The 18,525-nt window shown below is 35.5% G+C and overlaps 1 protein-coding gene across 6 annotated transcripts in view; it reads right to left on the reverse strand.

The window, feature by feature from the left end:
• Window positions 1–18,525, reverse strand: part of LOC148949388 (protein Tob1-like) — a 183,392-nt gene that overhangs the window by 24,484 nt on the left and 140,383 nt on the right. For all 6 annotated transcript variants that reach the window (XM_089093410.1, XM_089093412.1, XM_089093411.1 and 3 more), the window contains one exon: window positions 6,934–7,100. In XM_089093410.1, the coding sequence (XP_088949536.1) occupies window positions 6,934–7,100 (167 nt within the window). The remainder of the gene's footprint in view (window positions 1–6,933; window positions 7,101–18,525) is intronic.

Genomic DNA, 18,525 nt, shown 5'->3' on the forward strand with positions numbered 1-18,525 from the left:
AGAAAGAATAAAAGACCAGGAAGTCCAAATGTGGACCCAGGCAGTTAAAACATCTGAAACATTGAAGTTTTACTCCCAAGAAAAAGAGATATTTGGATTTGAATATTATTTTAAACTAGGATTACCGGGGGAGACATTGAGGACTTGGTTTCGGATCCGAGCGAATTGCTTGCCACTAAAAAATAGAAAAAGAGTATTTGAAAGAAAAAGGGTGGCTCCAGATGCAGATGCGGATTACTCTTACCCCAGATGTAACCTAGGTATTGAGGATGTGTCCCATATTCTCGCCGAGTGCCAGAAACTTTATCTATTAAGGGGAATTTTTTTTGTGGGTGGTAACTGGGTGGGCCCGGGGATCCTGAAAACGACTGTAAAAGGACAATCAGGCAGTTATGTAAATGAAGGGTTGTCATCAATGAGTGAAACTTGATATTTATGTTATTTTTCTTGTGGAGTGTAATTAAGAATACTGTTCTGTAAGGCCTGTTTTTTTTTTGGCTTATCATAAATTATTATTATTATTATTATTATATTTGTTCCACATTCTAGTCACTTTCGCTTTTAATTGAATTCCGTGATCATAGAAAACGGAACCCGAAATGATGCAATTCCGTACCTTTTATCAAACAATAAGAGAATAAACTATATTATTATACATATGGGGCTATGCGACACTGTGTCACCAAGTACACACAGTGGAGGTACGACTAGAGGCTGGTCCAGCGTCTCACACTTAGTTAGACATTCGACAGAAGGTGTGGAAGTTCTCGATTTTTATCATAGTTTAATATTTTAGAACAAAGGGACATCTATTTAATCAAGTCTTGTGAGAAATTTCGTTAGTCATGAAGAGACTTCGATTTTGCCTAAAGAAACGGATGTGTTCTAACTAGTCATGTTTTAATGTGGTTGAAAATTATGCGGTTTTTTGGTTTGGCATTCTAAGTACTTCCGGATCAACTAAACTTCGAGTAAAGTGACTACTGTATATCTGCTTCTTTGATTACTTTGACAAGGGAAAGAAATGAAAAGAAATGAGGGCTTGGTGTTACTATTTTGATCCTTAGTTGGTCTGAAAAGTATATCTGAAAAGAAAAGCCTTTTAATCAATATTCGTGGGGTATGACAATTTTCTAAATAGCATCCCACTGTTGGGAAGTAGACAAAAACATCTCCGCCCTTTCTCATGTACTTGCGCAAGGGAATAGGGAGGGGGGTCTTCAGGTCCATACCCCTTCCCAAAATGCAACGATTTTTTATTTATCTCTACCATTTTCACTTTATTCACCTGCGTTTCTGTGTTTGTTCGAATTTGCACGAATGTACTCGGGTAGGGATTATTAAGATTTGCAATTTCAGCCAGAATCGGCTGAAAACACTGACTTTAGAGACTGCCTGACTATCTAACGTCTTACTACCGACAAACTTAGGGGGGTCTGTAATTAGAACTTTAATGTGTGGGTTCGTGGGGTCACAGCATACAAAGAAATGCATGATCGGCCCAATATTAAAAAGAAAAATCAATACTTCCTCCTTATTTGCAGGAATCATCATTTATAATTATTTTATAATCCGGCAAACTACCGAAACCCACCTGAAATATTAGGCGTGCATTTGTGGCTTGGAATTGAAAAAGATTTCCAATGCTCGTAGCTGCTGAGTAACTCCATTTTTGTCACGCCTGATTTTGCCACAAACTGAAGCAGACTTCATCGCTCTGAAAATTTGAAGCGTTCCCAGATTGAAAAGAAAATGAAAGTCGAAATACTGTTTGCAGCAGTGTTTTCTTTATGTTTTTAGTAAGGAGTCTGGAACAACAATATAAGTCAAAGTTAAGCGATATCTCAACGATATTTCTACACGGTGGCTACTTTATTTAAATCAACTTCATTGGACGACTAGAGACCCTAGTGCCGAATAGTTTTGGCAAAATCTGTCTCGAGCCACGACGTTTTCGACAAACAACAGACTTTTGGGAACAGATTACCCCCATGCATTGAAGAACCGATGTACAAAAAGAGGCGAAACTGCTTGTAGGATTCTTTTTTTTGCGCTTAATTTTATTAAAAGAAAAAACTAATGTTTTTTTTTCTCTCCTATGATCCATGACTAACGAAAATGCAAGAATCTGTGACACAGGGCACCTGTGTCACATTCATGACGTTCTTTATGACATTCATGGAGTGACAAACTTGTAGTTCTGTGTCAACCTTTACAACATATGGAAAAAGGTCAAAATTTTCATGCATTCATCGCGAAATTCACAATGTTTATCACAACATAATTGTACTAATCTGCGCGATTCTTCTGCGCAATTCAGCACAATTAAAATTGTTCCATTTGTTCAACACAGCACACTTTCACTTAAACTTCCAATAATTTTTTTCACACTTGACAATTAACACTAGCTGAAATTTCATTTTTTTAAACTAGATGTATATGTAGGGCATTAAAAAGATGAAAACATAGCGTTTGATTATTATTTAGCAATTGAATCAGTGATACTAATAGTTTATCCCTCGATTGTCTGGAAACGTCCTCGAGGGAGGCCGCGCACCAGATGGGCTGATGTTATAAAATCAAAGCCTCTTCAACCGAAACATCGACCCAAATGAGGCCCCATCCTTATCCCTGGATAGGGCTACTTGGAGAAGACTAACAGCGCTGTCAATCAGTTCCCTCTACGCTGGCGACCCTGCTGAGCAAGAGCGTTAATGAATAATGATAATGAAATAGTTTATAAACAATTGCAGATTGTGTAACCTCCCTACTCCATACGAGCTTTGTTTCTAGGGTTAATTATTTGAGCCCTTTTTTGTTTTGCAGCCTATATTTTAATAGCTTTTTAAATGAATAAATGATCTAAAACTAGAAAATACTCAAAAACAGGGAAAAGAGAAAAATATGTTCCAAAAGAGAAAATTCCCTTAAAAGGGGTGAAGTATAGTTTTCTACCGTAACCCCCCCCCCCCCAATAATCAAGTATCTCCACTGCAGTGCTCTATTAAGGCTTATCTTTGACGTACACAGGTCCACGAGGAGAAGAGGGTGAACGGGTCAGGACCTCTTCTGAAGTGTGGGATATTCTAAACATAGTGTATATAAATATGCATTTTTACTAAATAATGTCTAGAATTGAAACACTAATTGACACCCTCCTCCCAACTTGAGCGCTGATTGAACACAGTTTAATGTAAATGTTTGGAACGGCACAGGACACGATGGTTTATAATAAGTCTTATTTGGACCAAAAAAAAAATCCCCAAAAAATAGAACAAACACTTTTTATGCAAGAAAAAACGAACATCGTTGAAAACGTACAATACAAATTTAAGCCTTTAAAAGTGCATAGTTTGCTGGCAAGATTTTAATCCCATGATCAGAAAATTCGAGGATGATTCGCCTCATATGGTGCGGTCATTGACATCCTTCGTCAAGTGCCAACAGTGTAGCAGCAAGATTTTGAGCAGAGAATTGCGAAGAGATGCGGCTCACGGGAAGAGAAATTTGACAACGTTTCTAAATATCTAGCGCTCGATTATCATATTTGAAAATTCTAAAAGTCCTTTATTCTAAAAAACTTCCCTGGATCAATACCGAGAATCACCTTTCACGCCCAATTTGAATCACATGTCTCTTAATCCCGAATTATATGAAAGTCAACTTTTCTGTATTTTTTGAGTCGACTTTCCGAGATTTATGATAAAGTAAGATATCTTACTGTTGAAACAAGCCCATGAGCCATGGGCAACTAGACCCCTGCTTGATCTTGAAGCATTTCTACTTTTTATAGTAGATCGCCAGCTCAAGAGGGACCACCACAACGTCCTGAAATGTGCTCCTCTTTATTTTTTCGATAATTCGTCTTATCTCTGAAATTCGTTTGAAAGTCAGATTCTTCTTACTCCCTCTGTAAGACCTGATTGTAATCTCGTAATTACATGCCACATAATCTGGAGCACACTTCCTGTTTTATCACGTGCGTCTCACTTTAGCTGTGTAAAAAAAATACTGATAAATCCTTTGGGTTTTGATTAATTCTATGCCTTTGAAATCGAACTGATAATTTGTTTTCCCTTTCGCACCTCTTTTTTCTAGTTCGTGCTATTGAGTATCTACAGTGTTAGTAGGTGGACTTGATACAATCCCCACTGTTTCACCGGGTCATGGAGTCTTACAGGGGGACGATGGTGTCGTAATTTTGTTTTATAATTTTCTGTGAAATAAATTGACTAAAAACCAAAATCACAAACAAAAATGGTCCCCAAAAGTAGATGGCAACACTTCTCGAACGTGCGGAAATCCTCATTTTTGGATTTTTCTATTTATTATTTTAAGAAGATGTCTGGGCGATGAAGTGTAGAAATGAATCTCCGCACATTTTAAGCCAATTTAGGTTTTAGACACGTCAATTTGTAATCGGTGCCTGGCTGCTCTTCTGCTAAAACGGAACTTCCACACGCAATTGGAAACAGGCCTAAATCTCGGTTCTGGTTCAAGAGCAAGTAAAAATACCATAATACGAGGCCCCGGGCAGGATACACACGCATATTCAAACAACAGTAATGTCATATTGATCAATCTGGCCTGGATTTCACACTAGAAACCACATAGGTTAAGCCCTTGGCTTATCACATATCACAATAACAGGCATGTTGCACTTTTATTTTTGATTCAGAACCATCAGCGTTTGATGAATGCCGCGCACTTGCAATACAAAATTTAGCCACATTTGAGAAGGAGGCTGAGAGGGTTACATTTGATAAACGTTGGAAAAAGATGAACCCTGGGAGAAAAAACAATAATTGTGTGTGGGCTTTCAGGTTATATAGGAAATAGCTGGCAAAAATTATGTTTCACCATAAAAACCCATCCTAATTCCAAAACGTGACCTTAATTCGAATGTTTTTTTCTTTATTTAATATCGAATTTACCTACCAATTTCCTATCATAAACTGAGTTCAGGATTTCCAAACATTAAATTAGTAAAGAAAAACACAATTTCTACGGGAAATATAGATGTTCTTTCCCAGTTTCAGCTGAACATTCATGTGTGTCAATAGAAATGCTAAGCTCCTAATTTATAATACACTATTTACCTGGCATTGCTGAATAAATCCAGCATTATAGAAAAAAAAACAAGCAGACATTAAATATAAAATATTCAGTTTTCTTAACTGATTTAGTTGTTTATCTCTTCTTAATCAACTAGTGATCTCCAAGACAAGGTCCTGCGTACGTGGATGGGCCTGCTAATCTAGCAAATCGAAATCCTCTGATTTATGTCAATTTAAAGAATTAAATATTTGAACTGTTTTCTGATGATGAAAACACGTCAACAGAAATTATGAATACAAGAATAATTTAGATGCATTTTCTAGACTACTTTAGTGTTGGGAAATATCCGGATGGAGACAGATAAGAATGAGTCAAAGCTATGCTTCTCATAACTTCCAAAGAAACGATTGTGCATTCATAACTTTCAAAGGCGTATGCTATCTTAAAATTGTACATTCAAGATTGATGGTCTCTATGCTCATTTAAGATTGATGGTCTCTATGCTCATTTTATATATTTTCTGTGCTTTTAGTTAAACGCACAATCTATGACAAGATGAGAGCAACCTCTTAGGACAACCAACTATTTATTTTGTTCTTTCAGTATGATTTTAAGTTTGAATCTCGGTTTCTGCTTCAGCAAAAACTAGTTTCCTTTATTTTGCCAACAACCTGAAACAGTGGTGTCAATACGCGATTTTTTTTTTTTTTGGGGGGGGGGCGGGGGCAAAACGTGCTTGCCAAGTTTAGGGGGGAAAACTTCAGAAGGGATACCACATGCCTTCCCTCTCTAATTGACCCACTTGCCTCTATATTTCATGAAAAGAATTACATGTTTTCTGAATACAAACTAACTTTCTTTTAATAAGAAAAAAACTTTCGAAACTCATCGCTTGACATCATTTTAGTTCACACTTTTTTTTAGTTCATATTAAAAAGTTTACACTTTTTTTTTTAATACAAATCCGACTTTACGACGGTCTTCTCAAGAGCTGTGCTGCCCAAGAGCATGCAAAAAAAAAAAAAAAAAAAAAAAAAAAAAAAAAAAAAAACTGATTCGTCAACTGAAAACACAGAGTTGAAATTCTAAACAACTCTCTCCTTCTCTTACACAATCACGGATTCGCCGCTGTATCCCCATTGTGAAAATAATTTTGCTTGGAGATTTATTTCAATTTCTTTTAATAGATTCGGAGTCCAGTATAAAAATAAAATTAAAGGAGTGGAAAAAGGAAGGGAGAGAGCATACTTAAAATCACAGTGAACGAAAAATTAAACTTGCTAAACGTATTTAAATGGTCTATGTTCGGCACTACATATCCACGTGGAACCACACCACTGAGGAGGTTGTTCTGTCAAAACCACCAGTTCCTTTCTACAAGCGATTTTTTTTTGGCAGATACATAAAGACCAGTGGTTAAACTAGGCAGAGGACTCGCGATATATCAGGCTCTTTGGATGTGACTGCAGCCAAGAAAATCTAATGAAAAAGGAGTTTTGCATTTTTTTTTTTTCGGATGTGCAACTGACATTTTTACTGCTAAAACATTTTGGGAAACCGAAGAAAAATAATCACCAAAATTTACTATGTCTGCACTGTAATGAAATCGATGTCTTTTTCACAATATACACTTTCTAAATTATCTTCTTTTTTTTGGAACGATCTGACAGTTATCTCACTATGCGAGGATGCCACTACCACGGCACTCATGACAAATTCCAAAGCCGTAAAAAAAGGAAGACACAAACAAACAAAAGATTATGAGGCCTTGCGGTAATAAATTTTTGGAAGTAAAATAGCTAAATAAGCTGAAAAAAAAATAAAAAAATCGTTTTACAGCTTATAGGTTCGTTGAGATATATGAGCAATATTTACCTCGCCAGGATCAACCCAGACAGACATTTCTTGAGGCAAATGTTCTTTAAGATCACTTAAATCCAGACCAGATTCTCTTGCTGCCCTTTCAAGCACCAGATCTGGTTCACCGGTACGAAGGCATCGAAAAGCTGAGCCTTTTTGGGGTCTTTCAGGATACCAGTGGCCTAATATAGATAAATATATAGATTTATTTATATATATATATATATATATATATATATATATATATATATATATATATATATATATATATATATATATATTCAAGTGTTTATTTACCTGTTCAGTGATTTGCGGCTAAACTATTCAAGTCAAAAACTTAAAAAAAAATCAGAATGGTTTTGGAACCATGAAAATTCAAATTAGGCTATAAGAGTTTCCCCCCTTCTCCCGAAAAAATTTATAAACTGGAATCTGACGATTAGGATAAATAGTATCTTCTAAATATTCTCATTTATTTATAAATGTGTTTATGTAATTTAACAAAGAAATATAATAGTGATGTTATGGTTCCAAAAAAGTGACGCATGCATATTTGCAATCAACCTTTATAAAAGAATTGGCTGTAGATTGAATACTAGAACATTAGGGTTGTCAAAAGAAAGTAATATAGTGCTACCATCCTTAAAAACATAGAGAAAGAGAGGCAGTTGATAGAAAAAAATCGCTCTTCACGTAATTGTTTTATATTATTAAATTAAAGTCACAGGCTTGTTTTTAGCTATAAGTATATTCCGGGGCTCAGTTATGCTTGCCGAATGTGCAGCACAGGTGGCCAGTGTGAATGTTAATTTTTTCCCTACCGTATACAAAATATTGTATGCTGAATTATAATTTGATAGCAAAGAAAATTAATAGAAGATTTTAAACAAAAATAAAATGCAAGAAGCTGACATAAAAAAGACCCCAAAAACGATAAACTGATGCTTTGTTTAAGAAAAAAGGTCAAGAAGACCACACATATTATAAAAAATGGCAATAGATTTTTCTATGAAAGAACAAAAAGATTATCAAGGTTTAGTAAACTCAATAAGTAGCCTTTACATGTATGTCTAAGAGTGCTTCTGACAATAGCCGAGGATGTTACTCATGCTGCACCTTATATACGGAGAACACGAGCTCATAGAAAATCTTAAAAAAAGAGTTTAGCTGAGAAGTGCGAAGAAAAGTGAAAAAGAGGAATTTACACACAATAAGTAGCCTATCATAAAATTTTTGAAAAAAAAACATATGACGTTCTGCAATTTTTGGCGGTAGCAGGCCTCATATTGAAAAAAAAGAGAAAAAAAGAAGAAAAAACATAGCACCACAAAATTTAAGAAGGTTTAGCTTCCATTTGAAAGTGGCATTGGGTTTTTCCGGGAGGGGGGGGGGTGGGTGTAAAAGAAACTTTAAAATATCCGTCAAAAATGTGAAATTGATATCTACTTCCTTATGATTTCTGGGAATATTTCTGGTCTGCTTCATTATTACAAGTAAAGAGTAACATTAGACTCCACAATGAGCAGAATCTATTCCGTTTAGGAGGGGGACTCCCCCTTCCTCGTCCACACCTCTACCTCATGGTCACAAAAACTTCGGAGTGTGCTCATTAGATCAGAAATTGAGAGTTCTAGTCCTTATTTTTAAGTCCAAAGTGATTTTTTTTTCACATTTTTCGAAAGACATTTTTCGAAGAGGGGGTACTTTCTAGAGGGTATTTTCCACGGGGGGGGGGGGGGGGTATTTCCAGGGGGGTAACGCTAAGTAAGCCACAAAATAGTCCTATCCAGGGAGATGTTTATAGATTTCGCGCGGCTTGGATTTTTTTTTTGTGGCTATATTTCAACGTAGCCTAAATGGTAATTAATTTTCTATACACTTGATAGTACTATTCACATGAAGGAATTACCACCTTTCTCCTACTGGAAGCGGGATCCTATAAATAAAAAAAGATTCAGAATCTTCTGGTTAAAGATAAAACTGACTTGTTCACAAGCTGAATTAATGAAGTCTGTAGAGAAATAGAAATGATAGCCTACATATTAAAGAAAGCAAATGCATTGATTGTTTGATTTTAATATAGCGATAATGTACTGGAGTATTATCATGGATTTGTCTTCCTACTCCTGTTTGTTTGAATATACAGAGCGTGTTTATGCACATTTTAGCGGGGACTTGCCCGAACTGGCTGCTAAAAATAAGTAATTTATTATTCAATGGTCGATTGGACGCATTGAAACTAAATTCTCAAAACTCAAAAATTGCAATTTATCAATTTGGCTGCTGGATAATTCCTACAGCCTACCGACGAAGATTTTATTTTTTCAGTGCTATATTTTTGGTTTAGTCAAGAGTCATCGTGCCCTTACAGCCTACGCAGGATTTGCGTTTGGGATTAGCATCATGAGGTTTAAATCATTGGATTGTCTTTACACGAAAGAAGTAAGGGTACATGCTAAAAATTCTCCACAGATAGGACGTAACAATCAGAGTCGACGCAATAGTGTTAACTAAGAAAAGAGCGAAGCGTCTCCAAGTTATTATTCCCCTTCCCGAGCCACTTCATATGGAAGGGATGATCTTGGAAACTTGAGGGTTGACTCAGCATATTCAAAACTTCAGTGCCCTTTTTGAGGACTGGATACGATAAGGACACATAGAGCCTCCTTCAACGTCAATTGTGCCTTCGTGTTCCCAATGGCATCAGAAAAAAAATTTGAGAGTCAAATTCCTCAGAATAGTGGAGAAGTCTAGGATTGGTTTTGTAGAAAATGCAGGCGTATTTAGGGGTCGTTCCTTTCCCCAGGGTCCCAAGGTTATACTCCTGAAACGACCAGCCCAGATGTGTACATAAAAAAGTAATTTGCACCCGAATTTCCCTATTTTCCCCACAAGATCGCCTACAGTTAAAACCAAAGTTTAGAACTTGAAGAATGAATTGATGCCAAATATGAAGTTGAACACGAACAGAGAGTCAAACATTAGCCTATATCTGTACGAAACTATAAACCACACCCTTTTTAATGTAATTTACCCCGCTTAGTTTGTTTAAAAGTGAATTATAAATTAGTAATTAGTATAAATTCCCTTTAGGTTCCGTCTTTCCACCTCACCGCCTGAATTACTTCATGATTGAAGTTGAACCTTCTCCAAAAATCAACAGGCGGGACGTCAAAAATAACAAGCAATTTACCCATATCGAATATCGAGATGTATGAAATTTCGGTTTACCAACATATAGCATTTCCTCTGTTCTTGTTCAATAATAATAAAAAAAATAAAAAATGTGAAACATATTGTCTTTTCCAAATGTTTGATAGTTATCAGCAAATTCTGTGTACAAGTAAGAGTTCTGGAGCTAATGTCAGAGAGAGTAGCTTTATGGTAGTGAATCCGTTATTCTGGACATCCAGATATGACGTTTTACCGACAAATGAGTGAAATTTTTAAGAACAGAATGTGAATTTTTTTAAAGTTAAATTAGATTTTCGCCGCATTTTGCACTTTCTTTCGCTTTGACTTTAAATTTTCTAACCGAATTTTAACATTTCCATTTTATTTTTGCTTTTAATCACTTCTAAAGTTCTGTCTCGTACAGCTTTGTCTTTATCGAAGAGAAATACAAATATATATATATATATATATATATATATATATATATTATATATGTATTAATTAAAAAAAACTTTAATACCTTTTAAAATTCAAACTCAAAACGACCAGAAATTACTATTAAAGAATAAATGAAACCCAAAACGAACAGAAATTAAATAAACAATCATAGCAAAAACATACATCTTGTTCGTAGGGAAACTATATTCGTCTTTAACAACTTTAAAAAGAGCTAATAAATTCAACTGAATTTTTGATGTATAATGATATTAATTGCTGAAAGCACATCAGTTAAAAATGTTACTATAATTTTAATGTTTATTTTCAGAGATAATTACAAAAGAAAATATTTGTCACAAAATTGGTTTTCAGTAAAGCGCCAATGACGCAGTAGGTTTTAGACTTTTACAGTGAGAGAAGGAGGTCATACCCAAACTCTTGTTTGTGGTGATTTTTTATTGTTTCAAGCTTAATTTGCATATTCAATTTGAGTTTCCCTCGTTTTCACATTTACTTAGTAATTTACATTAATATATATTGTATGTTTGTTTGCATTGATTGTTTATTTACTTTCTGTTCGTTTTAAGTTTTATTTATATTTAAATAGAAAAGTATTTTTTTCGTCTTAAGTTTGATTTTTATATTCCATCTAAGCATTATTCGCTTTAAGATCTATTTATTCATTTGTATTATTACTTGTTGTATGTTTTTGCTATGATGGTTTATTTAATTTCTGTTTGTTTTGGGTTTCATTTATTCTTTAATAGTAATTTCTGTTCGTTTTGAGTTTGAATTTTAAAAGGTATTTGTATATGCTGAGCTTAAGTTTAAAATTGCCTTTACATTTCTTTTAAAAAATGATTTTTTCGGAAAGTTTTTTTCAATTAATTTTTCTTCGTTTTTGATTGCAAAAAATTTCAAGTTTTTAAAAATTCCTTGTTTCAAAATCAAACTTAAAAAAAAAATCAAATATTCATCTAAATATCAAAACTGATATCAAAGTAACAATATCAAAATGAAAAAATGTGTTTGTGTCAACCTCGGAGTTTTTTATTATCTGATGTTTGTACTATTTTTAACAAAATTGCTATCTCAAAATTTTTATCGGGTGGGTTTGGGGAAAAATGGCGTGGGGGAACTAGATTAAGCTTCAGTCTCTTTTGACTCTTTAAAAGTGAACTAGAACTTTCTATTTTCAATCAAATGAACCCTCTCTGAAGTTTATACGAGTATCCCTTCTATAAAAACCATATAAATCACCAGAGTATAACTTACAACGCCTGTCCCTCGGCCCTTGGAGGTTGTGTGAACCCTGGGGTTTCAATATCTGATGGTTGAACTATTTTTAACAAAATGGTCACCTGAAATTTTTATCGGATGGGTTTATCCATCCGATACGCCCAAAGAAGCGGAGGGCGGGATGGGCTAGTTGCCCTCCGATCTTTTTCACTCTGAGAAAATGAACTACAACTTTTAATTTCCATTGAAATGAACCCTCTCTGAAGTTTATACGAGTATACCTTCCATAAGAACCATATATGTCCCCAGAGCAATACTTACTACGCCTGCCCCGGCCCTGGGGGGGGGGAGGGGTTGTGTCGACACAGGAGCTTTTCTGATCCGTCCTTTGAACTATTTTTAACGAAATGACCATACGTAAAGGAGTTTTGTTAAATGATCTTTGACGAATGAAAGCTGAAGACGCCTTGTTTGTATACAGGCGAAATATCCGCGTTGTTTTGTTTCTGTTGTTTTTCTTTTCTCTCCACTGGCCACAGTCTCTTTTTTTTTTTTTTTTTTTTTTATTTTTTAATTTTTGTTTTTTTTTATAGAGATTTTTCTCTTTGATGATCTTTGAATTATTTTTAACAAAATGGCTACCTCAAATTTTTTATCAGATGCATTTGGGGGAAAAGGGCTTGGGGGGCCAGTTGCCCTCTGATCACTTTTGACTCTTTAAAAGGGCTGGATCTCAATATCCAATCAAATGAGCCCTCTCTGAAGTTTATACGAGCATCCCTTTCATACAAACAATATTTGCCAAAGGGCATAACTTACAATGCCTGCCCCCGGGCCCTGGGGGGTTGTGACGACACCAGAGTTTTTGGTTCCTGAAGATTGAGCAATTTTTAACTTAATACCTACCTCACAATTTTTATTGGATGAGAGTGACAGAAAAGGATGCGGGGGGCTAGATGTCGTCATAAATTCATTGACTCAAAAAAAATTAACTAGAAATTTCTATTTCCAATCAAGTGGATCATCTCTTGAGTTTTTTGCGAGTATCCCTTCAATAATAACCATATACTCCCAAAGGGCATAACTTACAACACCTGCCTTCGGGCCCTGAGGGACTGTGTTGACCCCTGAGTTTTCGTTATATGGTTTTTCAACTATTTTAAAAATAAAATATCTCAAAGTTCTTATCGGAAGGGTTTGAGAAAAAAAGGGCGTGGAGGCGGGGGACTAGGTTCCCTCCAATCTCTTTTGACTCTTAAAAAGTGAACTACAACTTTCAATTTCCAATCATTTGATACCTCTTTAGAGTTACAACGAGCATCCCTTCCATAAGACCCATACATGCCCCCAGGGCATAACTTATAACGCCTGCCCCCGAGCCCTGGTGGGTTGTGTCAACACCGGAATTTTTGTTATAAAATTTTTGAACTATTTTTAACAAAATAGCTATCTTAAAATTTGTATTGGATACATTTGGGAAAAAAGGGTTTAGGGGGGGGGAGCTGGTTACCTTCCAATATCTTTTGACGCTTAAAAAGTGAACTAGAACTTTCAATTTCCAATAAAATGAGCCCTCTCTGAAGTTTATACGACAATGTTGTCTATACAAAACCTTATATGCCCCCAGGGCATAACTTACAACCCTTGCCCTGAGGGCTGTGGGGGATTTGTTATCCTTAAAGACCTAATTTCCAGAACTTAAAACTACGTTTAATAAAATGGCTGTCTCAAAATTTTGATTGGATGTGTTTGGGGAAAAGGTGGGCTTGAGAGGGGGGTTAATTGTCCTCAAATCACTTGCGACGATTAAAAAGGGACTAGCCCTTTGAATTTCCAATCGACTGAGCTTTTTTGAAGTTTCTAGGACACCGCCTTCTATAAAAACCTTATATACCCCCAGGGTATAACTTAAAACCCTTGCCCTAACGGTTGTGGGGGAGTGTCCTCCTCAAAAACATATTTTCTATTTGAAAATGAAATACGCTGAACAAAATGGCTATCTCAAAATTTTGATTGGATATGTTTGGGGGAATGTTGGGCGTAGGGGGGGGGGGGGATTCTAGTTGCCCTCCAATCGCTTTCGACTATTAAAAAGGGCACTAGCCCTTTGAATTTCCGATCGAATGAGCCTTTCTTGAAGTTTCTACGACAACACCTTCTATAAAAACCTAATATGCCCCCAGGACATAACTTAAAACCATTGCCCTAAGGGTTGTGGGGGAGTGTCTCCCTCAAAAACATATTTTCTATCTGGGAATCAACTACGCTGAAAAAAATGGATATCTCAAAATTTTGATTGGATGAGTTTGGGGGAATGATGGGCGGGGTGGGGCTAGTTGCCCTCCAATCACTGTCGACTATTAAAAAGGGCACTAGCCCTATGAATTTCTAATCGAATGAGCCTTTTTTGAAGTTTCTACAACAACGCCTTCTATAAAAACGGTATATGCCCACAGAACATAACTTAAAACCCTTGCCCTGAGGGTTGTGGGGGATTGTACTCCTCAAAAACATATTTTCTATCTGGAAATCAAATACGCTGAACAAAATGGCTATCTCAAAATTTTGATTGGATGTGTTTGGGGGAATAGTGGACGTGGGGGGGGGGCTAGTTGCCCTCCAATCACTTTCGACTATTAAAAAGGGCACTATCCCTTTGAATTCCCAATCGAATAAGCCTTTTTTGAAGTTTCTACGACATCGCCTTCTATAAAAACCTTATATGCCCCCAGGGCATAACTTAAAACCCTTGCCCTGAGGTTGTGGGGGAGTGTACTCCTCAAAAACATATTTTCTATCTGGAAATCAACTACGCTGAACAAAATGGGTTATCTCAAAATTTTGATTGGATGTGTTTGGGGGAATGATGGGCGTGGGGAGGGGGGGGGGCTAGTTGCCCTCCAAACACTTTTTGACTATTAAAAAGGGCACTAGCCCTTTGAATTTCCAATCGAATGAGCCTGTTTTGACGTTTTTACGACAACACCTTTTATTAAAGCCTTATATGCCTCCAGGGCATAACTTAAAACTCTTGCCCTGAGGGTTGTGGGGGGTGTCCTCCTCAAAAATGTATTTTCTATCTGGAAAGCAACTACGCTGAACAAAATGGCTATCTCAAAATTTTGATTGGTTGTGTTTGGGGGAATGATGGGCGGGGGGGGGGGGGGCTAGTTACCTTCCAATCACTTTAGAATATTAAAAAGGGCACTAGAACTATCGATTTCCAAACGAATGAGCCCCTTTTGAAGTTTCTACGACGACCCCTTCCGTATGAAGTGCCTCTGGGAAAAAAAAAATAATAAATAATAATAAAACATTGGAGCCGTATGGCCTTTACTATAGGCAACGCTACAACGTTGCCTCTGATATATATATATATATATACTATATATATATATATATATATATATATATATATATATATATATATATATATATATATTTGACAAACTACGAAAAAAATGTATTAGGTATATAAAAAACATAGATAGGAGCAATATTTAAATCAAAAACAGGTGTTAGAGAAATGAAGTTCCTTGACTCGATAAGTTGAAGTAGAGATTTGCCTCATACAAATGAGATAGATCAACACTTCTCAGTAACAACATGAATTATAGGGAAATAAAGTAAGGAAGTCAACAGCAATAGAATGGACAAGAAGAATTTCTCTGAAGTGGGACATAAAAGAGACTCTTTGAAGCCCCCTTCCCCCATATCCCATAGCGAAATTTCCGAATTTTCAAACCCACAAGCGAAGGAGTAGATGCGAGATATTAATATAGGCACAGGATATTACAACTTAATCACAATGGATTACACGGACATATAAAACATTGTACAAAATGCAAAATGTCTTTCGTTAAATCTTTTTTTGGGCCACAAAGGCTTCAATACCCTTCAGATTTATACGCATTTCATTAACACTTGACTTTGTATATTCTTAAGCATATTCTGTAGAAATAGGATCCAGAATAGCCTACTAAAATGACAAAAAGCAATGATAATAACAAATTTTTTTTTTACTCCAATTAGATCCACTCGACACTAGAATGTACTTCAACAAAGCTTCCATACTCAAAAATATGAGAAAAAGAAGAAAACCCTAGTAATTTTCTGAGAAAGACAATTATATTATAATCAAAGATGGAGAAATGTAGCCTACCTACTTCGTAAATTTTCATGCTTTTTAAAAAAAAAGAAATTATTTTTTTTTACGATTTTGCTTATTTGGGCCACACGTGCAGAACTGTTTGCACTTAATAATGCTTGCGGGAATCGGAATTTCTAGCTGAAGGCTATCGGGTATTTCTCTTTCCAACATTTTGAGTTCATAACTGTCCTTTGATGCAACCACACCACCAGTCACATTAATTCAGGGTGCATACTATAACCAAGGTTTTCTGTGGCTGCTTTAATATTTTTTTTTTTTTCATTAGGTGAAGTCCATTTCAGACCAAAAACTCCTGAAGAATAAATTAAACTTGAGCAAACAAGATAACAATTTTTTATTGACTCTAGTTTTACGCAAGACGCTCTTTGACAAACAATTGAAATGTAAATACTGAATAAATTTCACCCAAGCTTTAAATATTATTTTATTTGCCACCGATTTTGGCATGGATATTTGCTGAACTTGACCTTATCATCTTTTTAAGTGAAAAACGGTATTTCTTGTCTGAAAAGTAGTTTTGTCCACTGCATTTGATAAAAAAAGGAACAAAAACAACCTAAATAAATCAAAAGATTTTGAAAACAAATTCATATTCTTAAGATTTTTTTTTAAACTTTTGAAGTTACATAAAAAGAGCATAAAGAGCATTTGAGGGCTGCCTTGAGTTTATTCAATTCTCCTTCATAGACTCAATATTTTCAATTACTTCAAAAGACAAAAAAGGGTCCTAGTCAAGTTTCTTCAACAGAATCAGCCTACTTTTTTTTTAATTGTTATGATTTTTAATTCCAATGACATTACGATTCACCTTTTCTTGTATCTGGAAGCCCCCTCCCCCCTCCAACCTAAAACATTTTGTTCGTATAGTGTCGTTCTTAGCAGGCACATACGAAAAGCTTTGCTTCGGAAGGGGAAGGAGGCACGATCTAAAAAATCACGAAAAAAATATGAAATATCTGGAAAACTCGATAGATTTTAGGAAAAATCTTGAATTAGGTTAGAAGGAGAAGTAAAAATGCAAAAATCTCCCCCAGCAAACGTGCCTGGTGCTTAGGTCTACGAATCAAAAAACAGGAGTTTAAGACATAATTTATGATCGCAGAAAGGAGGGTTTAAAAATAAAACTATTTACATTCAGATTCTTTGACCGTTTCCAAGCAGGTAGATTCAATGGTATCTTATCTTTATGTTTTATTGAAATTTAAACATAAATTTGAATGTAAGGGGAATAATAGAGATTTGACAACCACGACTTAGGCACTAGGGAGCGCAATTTCATAGACAGTCACTCAAATAATCAATCAACACAGAGACATAAGCAGAGAACATTGGGGACAAACCCTAAAATATCATATTGTTTTCACAAAATCATTTTTTTCCTAAGTTTTATTCAATTTACCTGTTTTTAATTGTCTTGAAGAACTCCCTCTCTCTTGACCGATTTTTTTTCAATAAAAATTAGTTTATTTGGATGTGCCGAGTTAACCGGCCAGACGATTAGAACTGTAGCCATATATATTCGTTTGTTTTTCAGTCTATTTCCATTAGTTCTAAAATTTCCCCGCAAATGACCATGTAAACTTAGGTTCAAAAATTCTGCGAAAGAGAATGCCCCTTTCCAAATTGCTGATTTTAATATTAGTCTAAAAAGAAAAAAAATTAATAAAACTGCGTGCTCTAACCTACTATGCATCGAGTTTGGATCCCTCAAAACGATTCTTTTATTATAGAAAAATGTTCGGCGGATTTAAAAAAAAAAAAAAAAAAAAAAAAAAAAAAAAAAACGGAGCTTGAATCTGTATAATCAGGTGACAAGTTTTCTTCTAATGACTTCGAAATAATTAAATATCAACCAAATATTTTGTTTGGAAGTCGAACAAGTGAAAAAAAAAAATTTAGTCGTAAGCCCGAGGTTATAAACTGAACATGCCGAACCACTTTTCGAAAAATCTTTTAAACGCTCTTTATTTCGCTAGCTAAAGAAAAGCATACCACTTGATGCGCCTTTTAATGCTCATTCGGTCTAATCCCGCTAATGGGGCTTGATATAGCCCTAAGCTAAAAACAAAACTTCTCTGATTTTGTTGGGTTGTATTATTTTTGTGTTTATTTCTTGACAATAGTCGGTTTATAATGCCAAATACAGCCAAATTTAAAGAAAAAACAACAAAATCGGCAAAGTTTTATATGTAGCCTAAGGTTTATATCTATAGCCATATTAGGGGTTGAGATTGAGTCGCATTAGTAAGGGTAGCAATCTTTATATCTAGACTGAGCGTAAAAAACACATCGCGAGTGGTATGTTCATCTTTTAGCTAGTTAATTTAATTGAGAAAAGCATAACTTTATCATGATCTGAACCACAGTTTATATAATTATCCAGTATGATCATTCCCTATCTCACCCATTATAAAACCCGGACCGGGGTGCGAGTGCTCCGGAGAACGTTTTCGCAGATAGAAACATAAGCGGCATCAGATCTTTTCACGGGTAGACAAGTCAGACGCGAAACAATCGGAAACAAGTGGAAACCCGCTATTACGAATAATACACTTTGTAACCATTTCTCATTGATAGACGCAAAC

This window comes from Artemia sp. Qi Xiang Cuo, chromosome 8, assembly GCF_049724085.1.
Source record: "Artemia sp. Qi Xiang Cuo chromosome 8, ASM4972408v1, whole genome shotgun sequence".
NCBI lineage: Eukaryota > Metazoa > Arthropoda > Branchiopoda > Anostraca > Artemiidae > Artemia > Artemia sp. Qi Xiang Cuo.